The sequence below is a fragment of the Condylura cristata genome, unplaced genomic scaffold (assembly GCF_000260355.1).
Source record: "Condylura cristata isolate star-nosed mole 26May11 unplaced genomic scaffold, ConCri1.0 scaffold00041, whole genome shotgun sequence".
Classification (NCBI taxonomy): Eukaryota; Metazoa; Chordata; class Mammalia; order Eulipotyphla; family Talpidae; genus Condylura; species Condylura cristata.
Genome location: NW_004567142.1, coordinates 3313764 through 3337448, shown reverse-complemented (window position 1 = coordinate 3337448; position 23685 = coordinate 3313764). Strand labels below are relative to the sequence as shown.

The following is a 23685-nucleotide window of genomic DNA, read 5'->3' as shown; positions in this document are numbered from 1 at the left end:
TCTGAGAGGAAACTTCGCAGACCTGGGCAGGTGGGGGCAAAGTGCTGGGGCCCGGGTGTGGAACAGAACAAGGACGTGGCGGTGTGGAAGAGCCCGGGTGCTGCCACCTCCAATTTGAGGGTGTGGAGGATAGGGGGTGATAGCCCTGAGATGGGAGGTGTGTGTAGGATGACAGGTTGTGAACTCCGGAGTGGATTGGAGGGTGTGTCAGTCATTGTCCAGCCTGGAGAGGAGGGCAGTGAAGAGGAATGGGGTGGCAGGAAACATTCTGTTAGGGCAGGAAAGAAGATGAGGTGTGAGGAGCCATCTGGCAAGGACCCCGGGGAGATGTGATGGTGGCAGCTTGTGGGAAGTGACCGCAAGGCTTGTGGAATAGCTTGGGAGAAGGATATGACCTGGGGTGGTATTTGGAGGCGGGCAGAGCTGGACTGCATCTGGGCGCCTGGGGAAGTGTGGATCTCTTGAGAAGGCGTCCAAAGGAGCTTGGGGGTGGGGGTTCCCGCTTCTAGCAGCACCTCTTTCCCCCTCACGGTTTCTGTTTTAGCAGAGGTGAGTATCCAGTGACCACCCGTTAGCATTTTGCCCATAGGGTGAGTAGAGAGCACCCTACCGTTCTCTGGCCCTGCTGGGGATCGCAGTTGTGTGGCAGCTGAGATTTGGGGTTGAGGTGGGAGAAGCATCCTTACGTAAGTGCCCCTTGATTTTGTGTCTCACTCTACACCTGGAGCGCTCCCTGCACATGTTGTCGTGTGGTCTCGATACCCCACTGAGTAGGCAGCGCCGTTGTCATCGTCCCCACTCAGCACTTATTGGGCACTTACTATGTACCAGGCGCTGTGTTGTTTTAAGAGGCATGGCTCGATCCCTGCAATCTTTTGAAAGCGTAGGTGATATCCTCCGCCCTCTCCCCATCGTTTAAAAATAATCAAAAGAGAAAATGGAGACTTTGAGAGGGTCAGTGATTTAGCCAGGGTGACAGTTTGTGGGGGCAGCGCTGGTCTCTGGGCCTTCTAGCCCATGCTCTGTACCTCTCTACAGATGAGGAAACTTCCAGCAAACTCAGTGGCCTCCTCGGGCTTGTCCAAGCTGTCAGAGCAAAGCTGGGGTGAGCCTTGGTCTCCTGAACCCAGTGCCATGCACCCCCTCATTACCTCCTCTTTGAGATGAATGGGAAACGTGTGTTTATTCTTGGAGTTTGAGAGGAACTTGTGGATGGCACCTGCTTAGACTCTGTCTAGGGACAGCGTTTCTGCTGTTAGTAAAGTTCAAAGGTCTCAGGAGTGTGTGTGGCCAGATACACGAGAGTGAAAAGGGTCCATGTCCCCCTTGTTCCTTTCCTCCCCGCTGCGAACGCTTTTGCGTGTGAGGTATATGACATCATACGTTCTGTGTCATCTGGCGACTTTTTGCACATAGTCATGTGTCTTGGTGTTCCTTTCATACCAGCACAGAGGGCTCTTTCTGGTTCTTTCGATAACTGCATTCCACAGGATGTTTGTGCCATAGCTCATGTGCTTTGACTCCCATTGGTAGCCTTTCTGTGGCCTTAGAGGCAGCTGCAGTATTGATCCTCATATCCCCATGAGGACCCTGCGGGGTGGTTGAGGGGTAGGATGGAGGTGTCTATGAAATGGCGAATGGTGCCACCAAGTTGCCCGGTGTTTACACTCCCATCAGTGGCGCCTCTTTTTCCAGACTTCTGCTGGAGCACTTACCACTTACAGAGGTGTGACTTCTGATATCGCCAAGACCCAGACTTTCTGACCCAGTCAGAATTTTTTTTTAAAAGATTTATTTATTTATGCATACAGAACTGGGGTACAAGCCAGAGGTGTGGGGGTGAGAGAATTCACCAGAGACAGAGTGGGGAGCAGAACAGACAGATTGGCAAAGTACACTGCTGAGGAGAGCTGCGCCATGGGGGTCAGCTCACTGGGGATCAAACTCTGCCCAAAGGGCTCCCGTTGGCAGTGCTGCGCTTTTACCCATTATGCCACCAGGGAGGGCCCTGTGTCAGATTTTTGATAACCTCGGATACCTTTTCTCCCAACAGCCGAGTCCAGCTGCTCCTGACAGCCAGCGCTCAGCAAGTGTATGTGGAATGCCAGAAAGGCAGCCCCCAGAGCTGGGAGTGGGTGGGGGAGGCAGGGTCTGGGGCCTGATGAGGAGCAGAACTGCCAGGTTGAGGGGGCTGGTTCTGAGAAGCAGGTGATGTGGTATCTGCCCTCAGAAACTTCAGGCTCAAGAGGAGGCTGCAGACGCTATGTGTTTGTGCACAGTTGCATCCTCATCCTGTGAGGTGGCCACAGTGGGTGACACTTGTGGGATGGAGAGCTCTTTGAGGACAAGAGGAACCTCTTGGGGGGATCTGGACTGGCCCTTCACGTGGGAGCGGTGACAGGGAGCTGCAGAGTGGTGCCAGCAGAGGTGTGGGCGGCCCTCCCCTCCGCCAGCCTCCGGTGGCTTTCAGGGCTCTGCGGGCTCCTCCCTGCCAGGAGGAGAGGGGAGGCCAGCAGGCGCTGAACTGAACCCTGTCTGCGGGGACTGGGGCAGGGACAGAAAGGTCGGCGGCAGCCCCTGGGAGAACAGCGAAGCTCCGCGAAGGAGGCCTTTGAGAGGCTGCCTGGCTGGAGCGCAGCCAGGAAGGAGGAAGGGGCGGCGGGGAGGAGAGGTGGCGCTGGGGGGTGGGGGGGTTCTGACGGTCTGGGCAGGAGCAGTGGCAGTGGGCGGACCTGCGGTGGGGCCGGGGCCCTCTAGATCCCAGACTGACCTGCAGCCACCAGGGCACTCAGTGGCCACCACACTCCCCCTTTGGTGGGCTTCCTGGGGGACACTTGGGCGGCTTTGGTCTCTCCTTTCTTCGCCAGAGGAAATGGGAAGGGGACACCACAGAGTGGCGGGTGAGCGTGCCATTAGGAGATAGAGCAGGGCCTGGCGTGTGGCAGGGAGGACATGGGCGACTGGGGGCTGCTGCGGTTCCGGCTCTGCCTTCTCCCCACCCCAGGGCGCCAGTCCTGCCTCTGGGTTGCCTAGATCACCCCTTCCCTGCCACATTCTCCTCTGGCCACTGTCATTTCTCCGTGGGACTTCCGGGATTGACTCTTCCTGTGACTGGTCCCTCTGCCTTTAGTGCTGCTTCCCGCCCCCCGCCCCAGCCGTTCGGAGTTTCTTTGTAACCCGCACAGAGAACCATCCCTCCTGTGCCTACCACCCTTCCGTGGCTTTCCTGCGCTCTGGGGAGATGCGGGCGCCCCACAGGTCTGCGGCCCTGTGTAGGCACGTGTTTCCCGACCCTGCTCAGATGCCCTCTGCACTAGCATACTACGGTTCCTGCAGCCCACTGTGCCAGTGCGTGCCCCTTCTCACTGGCCAGGCGTCTTAGCTGAACTCTTGAGACCTCCAAAGGCAGCGGGGTGTCCATCCGACCCCCGCCGTGACGCCGCGCTCCCTAGTCTGGCTGGCGCACGCCTCGCTGCTCCTACTCTTCCGTCTGTCCCCTCCGTCCTGGCCGGGCCTCACCAGTACCTCCTAGAGTGGGTGCGGCGTTAGCCTGGCTCCCGCAGGCTGCCTGGCCATGAAGCCCAGGGCACAGGGTGGACGGGGAGCCGGTCACACCAGGCTTTTGTTGGGGGGTACACCTTTTTCTCATCCCCACCTAACGTGACTCATGGGCAGCGGGATTGGGGCGATGATACGAGATGAGACGCAAAGGGCAGAAACTTCCACTTCAGAGCTGTCAGGCACCTGCAGGCCTGCCTGTCTGGCCCTGGGCTGTCACAGGTGTGTGTGTGGCTTTAAAGTGCAAAAGAAAAAGGGAGGGGTGGCCCGTGTCAGCAGGCCGGTGAGCTCTCCTGGCAGTGCGTGCCTGGCCTGGCGAGGCCTTCTTGATCACTGTTTGTCCCACACCCCTGGGCAGGCCTGGCCCTGTCTGCAGTGGCATCTGATGCACAGTTGGAGCTGGGTAAGCCTGGAGGGCGGGAGCAGTCGGGAGCTGCCTGTCGTACCCTCTGCGAGGGCCCTGTGTAGCTCCTGGAAAGGAGCCTCTGGAGCACTTCTGCCTGCAGGGTAAATCCCTCGGCACGGGGACCTGCACTTGTACCATCATGGAAGTGGTCAGTCCCTTTGTCCGGGAGCAGCGTGTCACCTCACGTGTCGACAGCGTGCTGGCTGTTGGGCCAGCCAGTGCTGGCGTGACTTGGCTCTGTCAACCCCAGGGAGAGCCCTGATCCCTGGAGCCAGAGGGAGGTGCTGTGGGTAGTGACCAGTGGGTACCCCCAACCCCTGGGCAGAGGTCAGGGCCTTGCAGCCTCGAGAGAGAGCTGTGCTACTGTTGCGTCCCAGCGAGGCGCTGCCCTTCTTCCTGGCTTGGAAGAGGTATGGAGGGCAAGACTGGAGGCTCCTCACGGAGCCCTGGGGCCCCTGGGGCCCCTGGGCAGGCACGTGCTGGTAGCATTGGCTCCTGGGAGACAGAGCTGCTGGGGCAGGAGACCTGTAAACTGCGGACACCCCTACTTGGTGGGCCTCAGGGCCACAGGAATCAGGCTTCCTTAAAGAACAGGGTGTGTCAACCTGCCAGAGAGTGGATGGGGACAATAAAATGCTCATAGGGAGGGGCTGGTGTTTATTAGCCTGAGAGCAGGGGAACACAGGCAGACACTCTCAGGAGCCCCATTTTGTAAAGGGGGACAATGGAAGCTCAGCAACTAAGTGGCCAGGCCAGGCCTAGCTCTCAGGCGGGACACTGAGCAGGTGGGGAGCAGCCCTGCGCTCGGGCCTCAGCAGAAGGGCTTCCGGAACTGGCCGGGCCAGGATCCTGCCTCGAGGCCATTGGCGCGTGTCTCCAAATGACCTGTTGACAGAGCAGGCAGGGCGCCTGTGCCAGCAGACGGTGTGAAGCGCCTGTGCCAGCAGACGGTGTGAAGTGGTTGGTAGGGGCCAGGTCAGGCCTGTGCCATGTCTCCCTACTCCTGGGAGCATCCAGTGGGCCGCTCGTGCTCATGGCGGGGGCTGAGTGGGAAAGCGTTTGCATCGGGACGGAGCCAAGCCGAGCCACCCACTCTGTCCCTGAGCTCTAGAAGCAGCTTCCCACGCCTGGAGCCAGATGCTCTGGTAGAAATAGTGAGATGCCACCCCCACCAGCAGCCTGAGGGCAGCACCTGCCTGGGCGTGGGGCTGTTCAGCCTTCCTCCACCTTCACCCCAGAGGGCAGGGACCAAGCTCATTTTCAGGCTGGGGCGCCTCAGGAGCTCTCCCCAGGCTGACATGGCAGGGCACTGGCTGCAGCTCCCTGGAACATGACCCAGCTCCCCAGCAGGGGGCGAGGAAGAGGCCCAGGGGCCTCCCCCCTAAGCCAGTGGACCTGGCTCTCATTCTTCAGGCCACGGAGGGGCTGCTGAGTGTCAGTCACTGGGGCAGGGGCTGGAGCTGATTGACTTGGGTGCGTGGGGACTCTGAGTGAGCTGTTCTCCTGTTTGCTCCCCTCCGACCTGCCAGGCTCAGGTGGCCTTCCTCCAGGGAGAAAGGAAGGGCCAGGAGAATCTCAAGACAGACCTGGTGCGGCGGATCAAGATGTTAGAGTACGCGCTGAAGCAGGAGAGGTGAGCCCTGCTCCTGCCTCCCGGGGCAGTTGTGGGAGGAGGCAGCTGCCTTCCGTGCAGGAGACCTGGGCCAGGTGGTCTCACTGGTCCTCCTGCGGGTCTGGGAGAGGCAGACAGGACAAGACAGGGTTCAGGGTGGACTCTGTGGCACTGTTCCCCACAATGGGCCTGGCTTGCTTGTCCTTCCCAGGCTGCACAGGAGGCTGCCGGGGGCAGGGGCTGGGCGCGCTTCTGGGGGACAGCTGCAGCAACCCAGTCTGCCCAGCTAGGAAGAGTGGGCATCCATGACGCGATGCTTCCGGTGCCAGGCTGCTTCCTGGGGCACAGCTCGGCTTCAGACTAGGAGGGCAGTGGGAGGAGGCCCGGGGTGGGGGTGGAGGGGCTCCTGCGGTGAGCACGGCCTTGTCAAGTCTTTTGTCTCTCATTTGCTTTAGAGCCAAATACCATAAATTGAAGTTTGGGACAGACCTGAACCAGGGGGAGAAGAAACCAGATCAGTCGGAACAAGGTACCTCCTCTTTCCCCAAAACAAAGCTGATGTGGGCTGGAAGGGGTTGAACCCCCACCCTGGCAGGTCTGGGGGGAAGGTAGTGATGAAGGCTGTCTGGCCTGCGTCCCTCTGACATATGGGCACAAAAGGTCCCTTTTGGCCTAAGCTCCCTGGAACATGACCCAGCTCCCCAGCAGGGGGCGAGGAAGAGTGTGCCAAGCCCAGAGACATAAGAGTGTGGTCTGGGAGCCATCAGGGAGCTGTTGGGGTGACCGGGACAAACTGAGGGCCAGCAAGGTACGAGCATCCTGCCAGGGCCTTCACTGCCAACTACTAGTGATTGTTGTCCTTCCCGGCAGGCTCTGCGCCAGAACACAGTTCCGCAGGCCCCGGTCATTGTTTACTGATGGAGCTCGGGCATCCTGCCAGGCCAGAGTAGTTGCCCGACAAACATTTTATGGATCAGATAAACAGATTATCTCACTTAATCCTTACAACAGTCCCGAGAGGCAGATGCTGCTATTATTAACTTCATTTCTCAGAAGAGGAAACTGAGGCTCAGTAAACTGACCTGCTGAAGGTCACGCAGCTGGGAAGTGGCAGAGCTGGACTTGAACTCTGCGAGTCTGCCCGTTCCCAGGCGCGGCTGGGAACATCTAGCCCTGAGTCAAGATGCAGAGGCGGGAGGTGGTTCGGGACCTGACCCGGCCAGGAGATGACAGGTGCAGAGGGGAGGGGCGGGTTTCACATACTCCCAGAGGGTGACGATGCAGATTCGTGACAGTGACTGACACAGGTTTGAGGGTGAGGGGTGCGTGGTGGTACCCTGAGACCGGTCCGTGGCAGTGCCCTGCCTCTTCTCGCCATCCTGCAGTCCCCAATGGCCCGGTGGAGACGGTCACCCTGGAGAACAACCCGCTGGTGTGGAAGGAGGGGCGGCAGCTTCTCCGACAGTGAGTGTGCAGAGGGCTGAGGGGAGGTGGGGGCGGGGAGGGACAAGTGGCTTGGGAGATCAGCCTCAAGTCTTCCTGTCCCCTTTGGGGACTCTGAGCTGCAGACTGCACCACCGCAGCTGAGCTGGCCTGTCACCGGGAGGGTGGAGCCTTGACTGGTAGATGAGCTGAGGAGGCAGACATGGGACACCCCCGCTCTTGGGAAGCAGCCCCAAATGCTTCTGTGACTTTTGTCCCCAAGAATTATGTTATTTTTCACTACCAAAGAGACTTGTGCATTTTGGAAACTTGGGAAGTACAGGGAGGCACAAAGAAAACGAACAACCACTCTAGCCTGCCACGGAGGGATTTCCTGCCCCACAGACGTCTGGGCACGTGTCCTGCAGCCCTCCACAGCTGTGCTTGTGTCTGTGGCTTTTATTCTTTAAACTTTTAAAACAATTTTTGTGTTTTAAAAGGGCAGGTTTATTGAGAAAAGGGCAAAAAGGCGCTTACGCAGTCACAGGCAGGAGCGATGTCTTTGTTGCGAGAGGCCGAGACTGCTGGTCCAGGGCGGCAGGACACCCCCTCAGCGTTTTGTAGGGCACTCCTGTCACACGTGGACATCTTTCATATAAACTAGGTACACTGCATCGAGCGATGGTATGCCTTGTGCGTGAACCAGAACAGTCCTTATTGTGTATGTTTAAAGTTGTTTTTATAGGCAGGGCGACAGACAGCAGGAAGTTATCTGTGTAGATCCTTGACTTCCTTAAGCTCAGTATTGGGAAGTGCGTTTGCTCCCTCAGTGTATGGAGGATGCGGTGAGGGCCACACGCACCACGCCCCTGCCGTGCACTGGCGCTGAGCCAGATGCCCCTGCACACGCTGACTCTTCGTGTGGATCCTGCGGCCTCACAGGAGAAATCAGGTGCAGAGAGAGCGTCTTTTTGCTCAAGGTCACGTGGCTGAGATGTGGTCCAGGAGTCTGCCCCAAAGCCCCCTGCAGCTCATGCTTCCCTCTCCGGCCCTTGGCTGGGGGAGAGCAGACCTCAGACCCGGGCCGCCAGGCCCCAGGGTGAGACCCCCGTGAAGGCAAGTGTGGTCGTCAGGCTGCAGGGACAGACAGGGCGGCGAGTGATCAGGGTGGGCTGACGGAGCCGCTTGAGGGCCAGCTGAAAGCTGTTTGTCACTCCTTTTTTGTTTTTTAAGATTTATTTATGCACACAGAACTGGGGTATAGGCCAGAGGTGTGGGGCTGGTGAGAGGATTCATTAGAGACAGTGGGGAGCAGAACAGGCAGATCAACGAAGTCCACTGCTGAGGGGAGCAGTGGCGAGACAGGAGAGGTCTGCTGCGCCTTCTGGGTCACTCCGTGGCTGGGGATGGAACCCATCCTGCAGTGGCTGTGGACGGCTTCACAGTGCTGTGTTTTAATCCGTAGCACCACCAGGAAGGGCCCCCTTTAGTTGAATTTGTTTTAAAGCTTTTAGACTCGTCCCAACTGGCTTCAGTGTTTAGAATTGCACAATTAACCAGTCCTCTCTTGCAGGAGTAGACTAGGTCGTCCACGTCCCTCTGACAGTCCCTGACCCCAGCACACTTCTGCCAGGCCGGGCTGCGGGAGGCCTTCCACTCGCGCTCTGTGTGTGGTTTGTCCCTATCACGCCAGTGAGTCTGTCTTGCTTCCTTTTTTAAAACAGACACTTGAGTTGTACAGAACACATAGCTTAGGACTTCAAGCTGTTTCTCACGCTCCTCTCTCCTGGGCACTTGGCTTCGCTTACTTGCTGTCCAGCATCCCCATTACAGGACCATGTCCACATCCTGCCCACATATCTGGCTCCCGCTGGAAGCTGTCTTAAGAGTGAAGGAGTGGGGTCGGGATCAGCTTGCCTGAAAGGGGATGTATGCTCCCAAGGTGCTCCTCCAAAAATGGCCCCCCTGATGTGTGCTGGCCCGAGGTCTGTGAAGAAGCCAGTGCTACCCGGTTGTATCTGTTCTGCCGCCTTGCAGGTACCTGGAGGAGGTGGGCTACACGGACACCATCCTAGACATGCGCTCCAAGCGCGTGCGGTCCCTACTGGGCCGCTCCCTGGAGCTCAACGGGGCGGTGGAACCCAGTGAAGGGGGCCCCCGGACTACACCAGGCCCTGGGGGCCTCAGTGGTGGGGAGTCGCTGCTGGTGAAACAGATTGAGGAGCAGATCAAGAGGTGAGGCCCACGTGCGTGTGTGCTGCCCCCCGCCCAGGGGGACCCATGTCGGAAAGTCAGCAGTGCTTGGGGAGCTCCCGGTGCCCTTCCTCCTGGGGTACACCTGGCACCTTTGTTCTGAACCCTCTGTCCCTTGGTGGTGGGGACCCCTGGACCCTGCCCTGGGTCCCCTGCGGCCTCGCCATTGCGTGGTGGTGCAGCAGAGCTTGCTCACCCTGACCGTGGGGGCAGGGCTGGGGGTCGCCCCATGATGGTAGCCCTCAGCAGGACCGGGGACACAGCGCCTCAGGAGCTCTTCCTCCGCTTGCAGTAGCTGTAGTTCATTGACATAGCGAGTGAGGTTGCGTGATCCTGAGTGATGAGCTTGGGGGGCGTGTCACGGCGGCGCTAGGCCTGCTCTGGATGAGGGTGCCAGGGGCTCCTGTGGAGGGGCCCCTGCCTGGCCCCGAAGGGAGGGCACCCGGGGCCGGAGGAGCATGTCCAGGCAGAGAGCAGCAGGGTAAAGGTTCTGTGAGCGAATAACCTGTCTCGGAGCCCAGAGCGCCGGCTGCACGGTGAGCATGTGGCTGTGGTCTGTGGTGAGGCGGTGAGATCACAGCGGGCCTCGGGTGAGATAAGGAGTTTGAGTTTGACTAACAGATTTGGGGGTCAGTGATTTCGGCCAAGCTGTCACGTGAGCTGGTCTGCTTCAGGGAGAGGAGGCTGGCGGGGGCAGTCCTGCACCCTCCAGGTGAGCAGTCTGGGGTGGAGAAGGGCTTAGAGGTGGACCTGATGCTTCCGTGGACATAATGTAAAGGACTGGGTGAGGGTGAGGGGGCGAAACTAGGGTGACTCCGGCTTTGGCGTGAGACTGGGGGGGCAGTACTGACTAAGGTGGGGAGACAAGAAGTGGCTGGTGAGCGGCTGTTCAGGACAGGTGAGCTGGAGGTGCTGTGACAGCACGTGCAGGGGCAGGGGCAGCGCAGAGCTGGGCCGGGCATCTGGTTCCTGACTGCTGCTGCTGCGCACAGACGGCCTCTAGCAGCCCAGGGCTCCGGGAGAGTGCAGGTGTCCTGGGGGTGCAAGCATGGAGGCCCGGTAGGCGCAGGAGGCTGAGCTTGCAGCCAGTGCTGGGAGGGCCCCCGAGGGTGCTGCCGATGGGCTGTGGGGGGGCAGAGGCCAGGTCTCCACGCAGCGCCTGGCAGTTGACAGCTTCTGGCGTGCCAGCTCCATGGCAGGCGAGCGGAAAGCCTGCGAGCCACCCTCACCCTCCCCTGGCGTCAGGCTGGCACATAGTCCTTTGCTGGAACTGGCCCCAGCTGGAGGCGTTAGACAAAGGGCCGGGGTGGGACCAGAGTGCCGGAGGTCCGTGGGCCTGCCTGCGAAGAGAGAGTGTCCCTCTCCTGGGGGCAGTCTGCCCACCTGACCGGCACTGCTGGCTTGACCGGCGGCACTTCTGCCCAGCTTTCCTCCGGCTTGGCACATGGGGAAACGTGTGGTCAAGGTTGGGGCTCATTCTTCAGATCTCAGGGTTCCTTGTTCGGTGAGAATATGGGCCTTGTCTGTAGTCCAAGTGAGGGTTTGAGCGGCCTGTGAAACCGAGACTGGGACCCGGGCCTGTCGGGACCAGTCGAGGCTGCCCTGAGTCAAAGTGAGCTCAACCCCCTGAGGCTGGGTCCAGGCTCCGGCCAGCATGCTCTAGGGCCCTGCCCCTGGGCTCTGTCACCTGGCAGGACTGATGGGCCTCTGGCCTGCTGTCATGCACAGGAATGCGGCAGGCAAAGACGGCCCAGAGCGCCTGGGCAGCTCTGTGCTGGAGCAGATCACCTTCCTGCGGGACTGCGAGGAGGAGGACAGCGACGAGGACGACGAGCTGGACAGTGTGCAGCACAAGAAGCAGCGCGTGAAGGTGAGCGCAGGCCCCAGGTGTGCCCTGGCTCTCCCCCTTCACATGGAACCCCACGCTGGGTGCTCAGGGCCACACTCGGGACCTTGGTCCCCGTAGAGGCGCCTGGTCTGCGCTGACAGGGCCACACCGCTGCCCTGGCCTCCCCCACGCCACTTCCTCAGTCCTCCCCATGCCCCCTTTTAGCCTCAGGGTCTTTCCTGGACCCAACACCTGCACCACAGCCCCTCACGGCGCGCTTTCCCCTGGGCTGGCCGGCCAGGGCTGCGTGGACAGTGTGTGGGGCTGTCTCCCCTGATAGTGAGCACCAGGCTGGGCCTCTCCCCGGCACCCTGAAAGGGCATGAGGGGTGGGTTCCCTTTGGATGCCAAGGGAGTCTGTCAGCAGGCATCTGACGCCCAAACCCTCTGGGTCCGCCCCACGTGCTGTTGGCAGGGGTGCAGTCTGGGTGGCAGCTTGGCCCAGAGGGCGGCATGCCCTGGCGTGGTGTGGGCGTTTCTGTACACCGAGCATCCATTTGGGCCTTCGTGTGCCCACTCTGCTGGCAGCAGGCCATGGGGCACAGGTGCAGTCCCCAGTGTTGAGGAGCTCATGGCTGGCAGTGGGCTTGTGAGTGGTCACCCGCAGAGGGAGGGACACGTCCCCACAAGAGGGGTCTGTGGCAGACAGCCTCTAGCACTTTCTATAACCTGGCCTCCCCAGCAGAACCCCTCCCCTCCTCGGCCCCACTCAGACGCCCCCTCCAGCTGTCTCCTCTGACTTGCCCTCGCTCCCTTCCCCACAGGGGCTGGCGTCTCCTCTGAGCTCCTCTGTCCTGAGCCAGACCTCTCTGGGACCCCAGCCCCCACCTGTGCTGGTCTGTGTGGTACAAGGCTCCCTGGCCTCTGCTGTCACTGGGTCCCCAGCGTGGCTCCGCACTGGGTCCCCCAGGCGAAGGGCTACCCACCGAGCAGGGATTGGGGGCAAGAGGACAGGTGCCCCAAGCCTGGGCCCTGCCCTGGAGGACTGCCCCCTTGTCCAGATCCCCCGCCCCCGCCTGCCCCGTAGGGGTTGCCACTCCCCTTTCAGGTCTTGTGCACCTCGGCCAGCTCGGGACACTTGCCCACTCCTCTCTGCCCCCTCCAGACCGTTGCTGGCTCTTATGCCATTGCAGCTGTCACCGCTGTCGTCTCACTGCCCCTTGTGCCCGCTCAGGCCCATCTCCCCACGGCAGCCCTGCAGTGAGGCTTGGGAGCTGGGAAGCCGGGCTGAGCCAAGGTCTCCTGTGACTGGCGGAGTGACCGCTGGCTGGCTGCCTGGTCTGGGCACGTGGTTCTCTGAGTCTTAGCTTCCATTTCCGTAACAGTCCCTGCTCTGGATGATTGAGCATTTAATTAAAAGGAGTTTACGCTCGGAAAGCCCTTGGCGGCTCTCAGCAGCGTGGTGAGTGGCGGCGGCCCTGCCCGCTCTGGGCCCTCTCTGGGGCCCGTCGCGCTCCCTCCTGGTACGGCCCCACGCAGCCCATACTCCGTAGAGCCCCAGCCCTGGCCCTGGCCTCCCGCCATGCTGGGTCAGCCTCCACCTGAGGCCTCCGGGGGCAGGGAAGGTGCGGGGCCTGCACCCCTGCTCCTCCCTGCAGCTAGAGGCTGGCCTCGCCATCGGAGAGGTGTTGCCTCGAACCCTTACCCTCCTGACCTAGTTTGGGGTACTGGGCCTATGGGAGGGAAGGGGACCCAGTCACCCAGGCAGAGGCTAGGCCCATGGCACAGCCCGGCACCTTCTACCCCAGAGATGCCGATTGAGCCAGCGGTCACTCAGATCCCAGGGCTTGTCGGGGTGGGGGCAGGGTGGGTGGTAAGCTCAAATACCAAAATCACCCTTGAGAATTCTGGAACACTCTTAAGCCGGTAGGTACAGATTGGAGGCTTCAAGTCCACAAAACCTGGACGGTGCTTTGTGGGAAACCGAGGCTTAGGCCTCGAGAGGGTGCGGGGCCTTCGGGACGGCCCCTTCCAGGCTGGTCAGAGGTGTTGGTGGGGAGCTGCAAAGTGCACAATCGGGGAGCCCGAAGCCAGCGGGCGCGGCTGCTCCCATGAGGGCGCTGCGGGGCAGGCTTGTGGCCGCGCTCACCTGCAGCAGCCTGTGCTCGACTGAGGCCAGCAGGCCCCAGCACCCATGGCTCCCTGACCATCAGGCGAGCCTTGGACCTGGTGGCCCTCAGCAGGGGCTACGCTGCTCAGCCTCGGCCCCCTCCCATGCATGCAGACCTTGTGGCCAGGAAGATAACTCTGCAGGCGTGAGGAGCTGGGCACTCATGGAGTGTGGTGCACGGAGGCGCTCCGTGTTCCACCTGTCCGGCCGCTGCTATGGGTCTGGTCTCCTGGCTTTGTGTACCACCTTAAACACAATGTGTCTTACCCCAAATAGGACACCCCACTTTCCTTCTTGAGAAGTACTGTGCTGGGGCCCTGTGGCAATGGGAAGCACTCGCTGGGAGGCTTCATGACGAGATGTGGGGAGGAAGGGGGTTTGAACGCTGCGCTGGGGCGCACTCCCCCTCACTCCCACTCCGTCCCTGGCCCTTGCAGGCTGCACTTCCTAGAATTCGCAGCAGAGGGAGCACATGGTCAGTGGGCATCACCGGGACCTGGGCCGACCGCCCTGAGAGTGAAGCCCCGCCAGACCCAGGCCAAGCACACTGATGTGTCTGTTCCCAGAGCCCTGGGTGGGCTTGGGCTGTGGGCAGAGGCCTCTGACCAGGCTGGTTTCCTCCACGCCCTAGCTGCCATCCAAGGCCCTGGTGCCTGAAATGGAGGACGAGGATGAGGAAGATGACTCAGAGGACGCCATCAATGAGTTTGACTTCCTGGGCTCAGGAGAGGACGGGGAGGGCGCTCCTGACCCTCGGCGTTGCACGGGAGACGGGACCCACCATGAACTGGGTGAGTTGAGGCTCCTCTGACCAGCCTTTCTCACCAAGGGTGGTGGCGACATCTTGGGTCCTAACCCTTCCATACATAGCTACCTGCAGCTGCTTCCTGTCCATGTCTCCGCCGGACGGATATGCTTCCGGAGAGGAGCATGGCCAAGGAGCGCAGAAGGCTCAGGCCACACTGTGCAGGCCCCTCGCCCCTTCCCAGGAAAATCCCCGTGGGGGTGCCGCAGGCCTGGCTCTTCCTGCAGCAGGCTTCCAGCCCTCCATGCAACCATGCAGTCCCAGGCAGATCTCGGGGGGGGGGGGGGCAGAGCGAGGACCGGGGGCGAGCGGACGGGGCAGTGCTGTTTCCTCCCATGACTCCGAGCTCCCTGGCCTTGGGTCGCGTGGGCTGAGTGGACACAGAGGCTCCAGCAAGGGCAGCGACTCGCCTTCTGTCCACTGCAGATCGCGATCCTGGTGTACCCTGGGCCGGGGCTCCCCTGCCTCTCCCCACTCACTTGCGAAAGAGGCTTTAGGGGTGGAGGCAGCACTGTGGCTGGGTTGGACTGGGGGTGACTTCTGCCCTGTGTCCTGCCCCTGCAGAAAGCCGGCGAGTCAAACTCCAGGGAATTTTGGCTGACCTACGGGACGTGGACGGGCTACCCCCTAAAGTCACTGGCCCTCCTCCTGGCACACCCCAGCCCCGGCCACATGAAGGTAAGAGCCCCCCACCCATCTAGTCCTGCGGGCCTGTGGCGGAGGGGGGCTGCAGGACCAAGCCCGGGACTCCTGTCCTCGGGCTGAGGCCCGGCCTCCTCTGCAGGCTCCCTGTCCCAAAAGTTGGTCTGTCTGTCTGTCTCTGTCTCCCTCTTTGTCTGTCCTACCCTGTCTGTCTGCCTGTCTCTCTGTCTCTTCTTTCCAGCTGTGACTCTTGATCTTACCTTCTTCCTCTCTCTCTTCCTCCCTCCTTATCTCTTTCTCTCTCGGCCTCTGTCTCTTCTCTCCCCTGCGCCCTCTGCCCCCTCCTTCCCCTCCCCCTACCAGGTTCCTTTGGCTTCTCCTCAGACGTCTTCATCATGGACACTATCGGGGGCGGGGAGGTGAGCCTGGGGGACTTGGCAGATCTCACCGTCACCAACGACAACGACCTCAGCTGCGATGTAAGTTCTTGGGGTGCCCCACGCGTGCAGGTCCCCCCGCCATCTTGCAGGGCCAGCACTTGCTGAGCTCCTGTGCCCAGCTGCACTCAGCACAGGGGCAACGCGGGTGGTCAGCAGCCCCCGTTTCACAGCAGGGTCACGGAGCACGGGCCTGGAAGACTCTGGAGTCCTCGTCTTTTTTTTAAAAAAGATTTATTTTTATTTTTGCATATAAGAACTGGGGTGTAGACCAGAAGTGGGGTTGAGAGGACTCACTAGAGAAAGAGTAGGGAGCAGAACCAGCAGAAGTGCTGTATCCCCTGCTCAGGGAGCAGCGGGGAGACAGGCGAGGCCTGCTGCGCCCTGGGGATCCCTCCCTGGCCGGGGGTGGACCTCGTGCCTCGGGCTGCCCAGTGTCACGTGCTGAGGCTTGACCCCGTGGCGGCAGCCCTCGTCTTAGTCAACGGCGCCAGGCTTCTCCAGGCCACACTCCTCCCTCCCCTGGTGCAAACGAACACCTCGTGGTGAGGGAGGAGCCTGGAGGCTGAGTCTAAAGACAGCGGCAGGAAGAGTGGTCTGGGCTGGCGCAAGGCAGGGTGCTCGGGGGCGAAAGAGCTGACCTCTTTAGGGAAGGTGGCGTCCAGCCAAAAGCAGACAGAAGGTGAGCTAGTCCAGGGTGAGAGCCATCGTGCCGTGGGGCGGGAAGGGGGGCACCCTGAGGGCTGCGGTGCTGAGCCCGGACCTGCACGGGCCCTGAGGCAAGACACGCCCATGCGCGCGACAGGACCTCAAGTGACCGGTGAGGTCAGGAGCAGGGACCCTGACGCTGGGCTCTGCACCCCCGAGATGCCACCCCTCTGAGCCAGGCACTGGTAGATTGTCTGGCCCTAAAAAACTGGCTGAAGTGGCAGCTGAGGCGGGGGCCTCCGGGCAGAGATCTTGGGATGAAGATCTTGGGCTTCGTCAGTGCAGCCCCATCTTCCCGGGATCTGGGTACTCGGCCCCGCGCAGTCGTTGGCTTGCCTTTTCTGGGTGCCCTTCCTGGCCTCCAACTTGGAGAGTGGCACCGCCAGCCCCAGCCCTGTGCGGGGCTCTGCCCTTGTCCCAGCGCCGGCTCCACGATCTGTTTCCCTGAAACTGCCCTCTTGACCCCTGACCTCTCCCTATGGCCCCCTGATCCCAGCCTCCCCTGGGAGGCCCTGTCATGCCCTGCCCCGCGCCCTTCCATGGCTCCCTGTTTCCTTAAGGCTGAGGTGCTAGCTGCTGAAGGCGCCTCTCTGTCATGGCCTCTGGCCCAGGATCGCTCTGGCTGCCTCTGGACTCACGGCCTTTGCACACGCAGTTTCCTTCGTTAGCCCCTCGCCTTACCTGGTTGAGTCCTGCTTATTTGTCAGTTCCCCAGGAAAGCCTTGTAGGCCCCACAGAAGAGGGCAGGCTTGTGGACCCACAAACCCTCCGCTGCCCCATGCCAGGAGGGTGTGGTCAGTCCTGAGCACTAGTAGGACAGTCTGATCATCTCCCCTGCCCCAAGCCAGGAGAGCTCACGGTTCTGCTTACCTTTGCTCACCCGGAACTTAGCACAAGCCCACACATTGTAGGAACTGGAGTGAGTGAGACTAGGAGGAAGGGGAGGGGAGACTGTCAAGGGAAGGCCCTGTGTGAGGTTCTCCCGGGACCCTGGCCGGGAAGGACATGGCCTGGGGGTCCCTAATGTCAGCACTGGCGTCGTGTCTGCGGGACTGGCGGGAAGACACTGAGGCAGCTCCCTTGGCCCGCAGCTGTCTGACAGCAAGGATGCCTTTAAGAAGACCTGGAACCCCAAATTCACCCTGCGCTCACACTACGATGGCATCCGCTCCCTGGCTTTCCACCACAGCCAGTCAGCTTTGCTCACCGCCTCAGAAGACGGCACCCTCAAGCTCTGGAACCTGCAGAAGGCCGTCACGGCCAAAAAGTGAGGGCCACAACCTTGGTGGCAGGGGGCGGGGCGGGCGATGCAGGGCGCAGTGACTTCCAGCTCCTCGTTTTCTCCCTAGGAATGCCGCACTAGATGTGGAACCTATCCATGCCTTCCGGGCTCACAGGTAAGGGAGGGTGGGTCCCCAAAACTGCTAGCCCACCGCCACCACGCAGTCATGACGGGGAGGCAGGGCAGCAGAGGGCTTGAGGCCCTCCAGTCCCACTCCTGCTTCTCAGCAGGAGGAAGACAAGGCCGGTGGGGTGGCAAGGCCGGCAGCTTGCCTGGTGGTGCCCCTTAACCCCTAGGCTGAGTTCCTTTTGGCCGGAAGCATCCCAGTAGCTCACTTGAAGGTTGGGGGGCAAGGGCAGCAGGCGGGGGTGCACTGAGTTCTCTATCCCTGCCCCTACCCTCTGTATCTTCCAGGGGCCCTGTTTTGGCAGTGACCATGGGCAGCAACAGTGAATACTGTTACAGTGGTGGGGCCGATGCCCGCATCCACAGCTGGAAGATTCCAGACCTCAACATGGACCCCTATGATGGTTACGGTGAGGACAGGCCCTGCCCTCCCATCCCTCACCCTCATGGGGCCCTTCGGTTCTGACAGGCCACACCTAGCCAGTACCAAGCCACCTGGTGCTGGGGTGGGCGCCAAGGCCGCCGTCTGGCCCAGCATAGGCCGCGTGGCGCAGCCTGGCGAGCAGGCGTGCAGCGAGCCTCGGGCGGGGCCGGGCCGGCCAGAGCCACCTGTGTTCTTAGCTCGTGGCTGAGTGCTGGGAATACAGCTCACGTGTTTCCTTTGTGCAGACACTATTCTGGGCCCTGGGGGCACAGAGGAAACAGGGGAATCCCTACTATCTGAAGTGTCTGTTTCTGGGGTGCCGTCAATGCCCCAGAACCTTTCCAGAAGAGCAGGTGGACGACAATGAGCGGCTTCTGTGGGTGTATGACAGTTCTGGGGTGCAGCGGCAGCCCTGCCGACAGGGTGTGAGCAGGGCCCGACCCTGACGCTCCCTCCTTTCGGTGGGTGCAGACCCCAGTGTGCTGAGCCACGTCCTGGAGGGCCACGTGGACGCCGTGTGGGGCCTGGCCTTCAGCCCCGCCTGCCAGCGCCTGGCTTCCTGCTCCGCCGACGGCACCGTGCGCATCTGGGACCCCAGCGGCAGCAGCCCTGCCTGCCTCTGCACCTGCCCCACAGCCGGCGGTGAGCAGGGGCGGGCAGGGCTGGAGGAGAGCAGGGTGCCAGCCTGCGAGGGCCCGCGGGCCCCGGGGCAGCGTCCGCTCTGTCAGGCAGCCTCCCTCCCTCCCCGCTGCCCCAGATCACGGCGTCCCCACCTCAGTGGCCTTCACCAGCACCGAGCCTGCCCACATCGTGGCCTCCTTCCGCTCTGGCGACTCCGTCCTGTACGACCTAGAGGCCGGCAGTGCCCTCCTCACGCTGGAGTCCCGGGGTAGTAGTGGTAAGTCCCTGGCCAGGGCTGGGATCTGGAAGCCTCAAGCCCCGTTTTCTCCCCGGGCTTTGGTGACGGATGGATGCCCAGTCGGCTGAGGGGGGCTCCCCCATCCCTGGGGGCTCTGAGCAGGATGAGGATAAGGCCCAGGCGCTGCCCTGACCGTGGTGTCCGGGGTGGCCAGGGCTCGCCTGTCAGGCCTGCTGACGGGGCAGGGGGCATGACCACGTCCAGCGGTGCCGCCCCACACGCTACCGAGGGCATAGTGCTGGTGGGACAGAGCATGCTGTGGGGATCTGGCTCCTCTCTTGTCCTGGTCTCCCTGACTTCTCCCTTTTCCACCCAGGTCCGACCCAGATCAACCAGGTGGTGAGTCACCCGAACCAGCCCCTCACCATCACTGCCCACGACGACAGGGGCATCCGCTTCCTGGACAATCGGACAGGTGGGGCCCGGCCTTCCCATCCGCACCCACCAGCCCACGCACCTGTGTGCGTGAGGCCAGGGACGAGCCATCCCAGAGGGCAGGACCCCAGGTTCTGTTCTGTTGGAGCAGCCCCACCTGCTGAGGCCAGGCAGGGCTCAGACCGGAGACTAACCTGCCCTCCCACCCCCCAGGGAAGTCTGTGCACTCCATGGTTGCCCACCTGGACGCAGTCACCTGCCTAGCAGTCGACCCCAACGGCGTATTCCTGGTGTCAGGAAGTAAGTTGGGGCCCTCCTGGCTCCTAGGAGAGAGACCTGGGCATTGGCCCTGAGCGGGTGTTCTGGGGGATCCCTGCCCCTAGTATGATAGGAGAGTTTGCCAGCAGGGTTAGGGAGCCCCTTGGCCGGACACTGCCTGGAGACAGCAGCCCCCACACCTGCCTGCATCTGCGTACCTGTGCGTGTCCCCATCGACGGGTGGGGGAGGGCACAGGAAGCCACACGGCTCTTTCACAGCCACGAGGGGTGTAGGGCTTGGACTTGGTCCCCATGGCATGTTCAGCGTTGGGGGCCCTGCTGTCTAAGCTTGAGGCCTGATGACAGTGGCACCACGGGGCTGGGACATGGAGGCAAGGGGGGAGGTGCACGCTGGCAGCCTGGGGAGGCCTGACCCACGAGCCCACTACCTGGAGGAGACGACCGGAGTGGGTGTCTGGGAGCACGGGCAGCAGGGATGGAGGGGGTCCGGGGGGCTGCAGCAGCCACCCCGGAGTGCACCGCCCCAGGCAGCTGCCTCCAGGGAGCACGCAGAGAGGTCGTGTGCCCACATCGCTGCTGTCTCCCAGGGAGCACTCAGGACAGGTGGGCAGAGCGCCAGCACCCGCCTCACCCCCCGGGCCCCCAGCGCCCCCGAGGCCGTCCCAGGCTCCAGCCTCCTGCCCTGCCTGTCTCCTGTGCAGCTTCCTCCTGTCAGCCCTTCACGGCTGTGCCTGGCTGCCACCCGGCCTCCAGGGCTCCCCCACGTCTCCTTAGCCCTCCCGCCTTCACGCAACCGACCATCTGAGTTACTCATTTTCTTCTTTACTGTCTCCCCCCATGAGTGGTGACCCCAGGAGCAGGGAGACTGGCCTGTTTCCTTCTCTGCACCCCCACAGTCCTTGTGCAGTAGAAGCCTGGTAGATGTTTGAGGACTCGATGGAAATTAGGGGGGGACAGAAGGCTCCCTGGCAGGCCTGTGTCCAGGTCACTGGGCAGAAGGGACAGGAAGAGGATGGAGTCCTCTCCAGGTACTTAAGGAGATAGGTCTGAGTGAGCAGGCGGGGTCCTCGGGGTGTCTGGTGACAGACCCACCCCACCTGCCAGGCCACGACTGCTCTTTGCGCCTGTGGAGCCTGGACAACAAGACGTGCGTACAGGAAGTCACGGCCCACCGCAGGAAGCACGAGGAGGCCATCCACGCCGTTGCCTGCCACCCCAGCAAGGCTCTCATTGCCAGCGCTGGCGCCGACGCTCTGGCCAAGGTCTTCGTATGATGCCCGCCTGGCCCCACCCTGGCCGCCGAGCTGGCTAGGGAGCGGGGCTGGGCGGCAGGGACTGAGGTGAGAGGCTGGCGGACGCGAGTTTTGAACTGGCAGGGCAGGAACCTGCGTGCCAAGCCCCACAGTGCAGCTGCAGTGGGGGCGCCCTGGCTAGAGGAGGGGGCTGCCGGGACTGGTTGTGGAGGTGGTGGTCCAGACCCACCTGTGTGGGTCTCTGTCCCACACAGGTTGCTCCCGCCTCTTCCCGCCGGCCTGGGGCCTGGTGGTGCTAAGAGCCCTTCCCCAGGAGGGCAGCTTGGGACGCAGCTCCCTGGGAAGTGCCCTCCGGGAAGGCCCCAGACGCTGCCGCTGCCACCGCCACCGCTCCTGGTCTCTGGGCTGCCTCCTGGGACAGCGAGCAAGGCTGGTGTCCCGAGGGACCAGCTTTCCCATGATGCCAGCAGGTGCCAGGTTCTCTGAGCTCCCGATCCCTCTCCATCCTCCCGGGCCGGGGTGGGATCTGTGCAGGGGCGTCCCCAGCCTCCATGCACAGGGACCACGGGCCAGCTGGACCCCAGTAGTTCTCAGTGGGGTGTGGGCCTGATTCACCCCAGAGGCACCCGTGGTCCACTGCAGCCCCTCAAGTCCCTGACACGGCCTTCCACACACTACCCACCGCCTCCAGGCCAGTAACTGCCTGGGGCGCCGGCAGGGCCCCAACTCCCCACGCTGCCCCCATGGGCACACCAATGGGAGAGATGACCTCATGCTCCTCCTGGGGCACAGAGGGTGGGGTGGGGTCCCTGGACCCTCCAGTACTCCCTGTATATCTGTATAAATAAATGGGATTTTAATGGAGCCCCGCCCCCCCATGTTATCACTGTGTGATAGTCTGTCAGTCTCCTCTCCTGCCCTCCACTCTTCTTCCTCTATTTATTTCACTCTTTTCTGGGTTCCACCCTGTGCCCTCGGACCCCCTCCCTGGTATCTGTTTATAAGCCCCATCCCCTCTGCCCAGAACGCGTATGTGAAACTTGTCTCAATAAACCCTTTGGAGTAAGATGGGTGCTGTGCTGACTGTTGAGGGGCCATAGTACGGGGGAGGAGTCCCCATCTCCATCTGAGCAGGTGGAGCTTGGGGAGGGGAGATGATGGGTTGGGGTTTTGTGGTAGGGCAAGGGGGGCCGGGGAGGGACCCGGAGCTTGGGCGGGAGTGTGGGTGGAGGGACGGAAGTGGGGGCACAGGACCGCATCTCCCCAGGCCCCTCCTTTTACTCCTAGAGGCTTGGGGAGCAGCCTAGGGGCAGAGCCCTGACTGGCAGATGGGGGTGGGGAGCACTGGCAAGCAGGAGCCGCACCCTCTTGCCCATTCCTTGGGTCCTCCGCAGCCCCATGTAGCAGGGAGTGTCAGGCAAGTGGCAGCCAGATGGGGGCTCGGTTGGCCTGGCCCAAGGTCTCCCGCAGACCCTCCTGCTTGCCCCGAGGCCACCACCTGTCAGCGCAGTCCTGGGGCCAGTCCCGACTGCTCCTGTGTATTGTGGGGTACAATGCCAGTGCCCACCTGGGTTGGTGAGGGCTGTGCCCAGGCAGAATGGATAGGGGGAAGGATAGAGGGCTGAGCTGTGCTCGGGCCAGGTTAGCATTTCACAGTGTCCGCCACCTGCCTCTCTGGACAGAGGGCGCAGGCAGACATACGGCCCTCGGGTGGCTGTCAGGAGCCTGGCTATGGGCTCCTCCGACTCCCTCCATCCCTCTGGCCTCGTGCAGCTTCCTCAGGTGGTGGTTTGGGTTTTCTCTCCAGCCTCAGACTTCCTTCCCCAGCCCAGCCAGCCCCCGGATGTGGTGACAGAATCGCTACTGTACCAACCTCAGCTGCCCCCCCCATCAGCCCTTAACCAGGAAGGGGGGCTCCACACACACACACCAGCGCTGCCAATCAGAACCTCAGGCTAGGGGTGGTGGGTGGCCTGCACCTGCTGGAGTGCCTTGGATGGCGGCAGCCAGCTTGGAGGTTTCAGGACAAGTGTCTTGCCTCTGAGGGTGTGTCAGCTAAATGGTACCCACTCTTGTGTTACCAAACCTGAAGTGCCCCAGACTGGCGGGAAAAGTTGTTTTATGGCAAGCCTGGCACAGTGAGCCCTCAATGAGTCCTGGCTGGAGGACTGACAAAGATCATACCCATCAGCACACCGCAGTGCCTGAGGGGCTCACCCCTTATCACCCCCTTATTTCTGCCAGTGACAGTGTCAGTCAGCCACCATTCCCTGGATTTTTCGCTGTGTCTTCCCCTCTACTCCAACCTCATTTATCCCAAAGTCCTCTGGAGTCCGTGGTAGGACAACCCCAAATAATATGGAGAAACAGACTGGGGGGGGGGGGCAACAGACCCAGCTTGACAAAGACTGCACTCTCCCCCGAGAAGTCAGTTCCTGGCCTGTAGTCAACAGCCCTTCCAGCCCTCACGCCCTGGGTGCTTCGGCTCTTCACCCTCCCCTGCGCTGAGACAGGGTGGGGAGCTGATGGGAGGAAGCTACACCCCGTCCCCACCCTCCCAGCCCTGGCTTTCCCTGCGCGAGTCACCTAGCCTTGGTCCCCTTTATTCCAGCACCTTCCCCAGGCTCTGCCAGCCCACCTGGGGCCTCCGTTTCCCCACCTGTGGCATGGGCTAGGAGTGCGCCGCGGCACCGCCTGCCCCGGGCTAGGGGTGGCAGGAGGGGCGGGTGCGACGCTCCGCTAGGATCGAGGCCGCGCAGAGAGCCCGTGGGACCCGACACCTATTTCCCACTCGTCCCCTGGGTGGGCGCCGGATGCTGGCCGGACCAGAGGCCCGGGTCCTTAAAGGGCCCGGTCCCCGCGAGGAGGTGGGGGGCCGCCCGGCCCCGCTTTCCCCACTGGGAGAAACGTTACTTTCCTGACCTGGGTGCGAGACGGGAAGCCCTCGCTCGGCCACGCCCCCTCCCCCGCTCTCCCGGGACCCCCGGCGCCGCGCCCCGGCCCGCCCTCCCCTTCCGCCCCGGGCCCCTCGGAGGCCCCGCCCCTCGGACGTCACCGCGGCCGTCGCGGATTGGCGGGCGGCGCCGTCGCTCTCCACACTTCCTTCTGGTCGCCGCCGCGGACTTAAACTTTGGAGAGGAAAATAGAGCCACGGGCGCGGGACGCCGGGTAGCCCTCCCTCACCCCC

At 62.1% G+C, this 23685-nt stretch overlaps 1 protein-coding gene across 3 annotated transcripts; it reads left to right on the top strand.

Annotated features, from left to right (window-relative positions):
• Positions 1–5487: 5487 nt before the first annotated feature.
• STRN4 (striatin, calmodulin binding protein 4) lies at positions 5488–21560 on the top strand. Of its 3 annotated transcripts, none has more exons than XM_004694225.2 (17): positions 5488–5597; positions 6032–6105; positions 6962–7040; positions 9036–9233; positions 10980–11121; positions 13880–14039; positions 14618–14731; positions 15080–15174; positions 16932–17107; positions 17190–17237; positions 17537–17658; positions 18144–18314; positions 18430–18570; positions 18908–19006; positions 19180–19266; positions 20350–20585; positions 20753–21560. In XM_004694225.2, the coding sequence occupies exons 1-16, from the start codon at positions 5569–5571 to the stop codon at positions 20517–20519; spliced, it is 1905 nt and encodes a 634-aa protein (XP_004694282.1). In that variant the 5' UTR covers positions 5488–5568; the 3' UTR covers positions 20520–20585; positions 20753–21560. The 3 variants fall into 3 exon arrangements, with proteins under 3 accessions (XP_004694282.1, XP_012589222.1, XP_012589223.1); XM_012733768.1 differs by having other exon boundaries at positions 15059–15174; XM_012733769.1 differs by lacking the exons at positions 5488–5597; positions 6032–6105; positions 6962–7040 and adding an exon at positions 8467–8940 and having other exon boundaries at positions 15059–15174.
• Positions 21561–23685: the final 2125 nt, after the last annotated feature.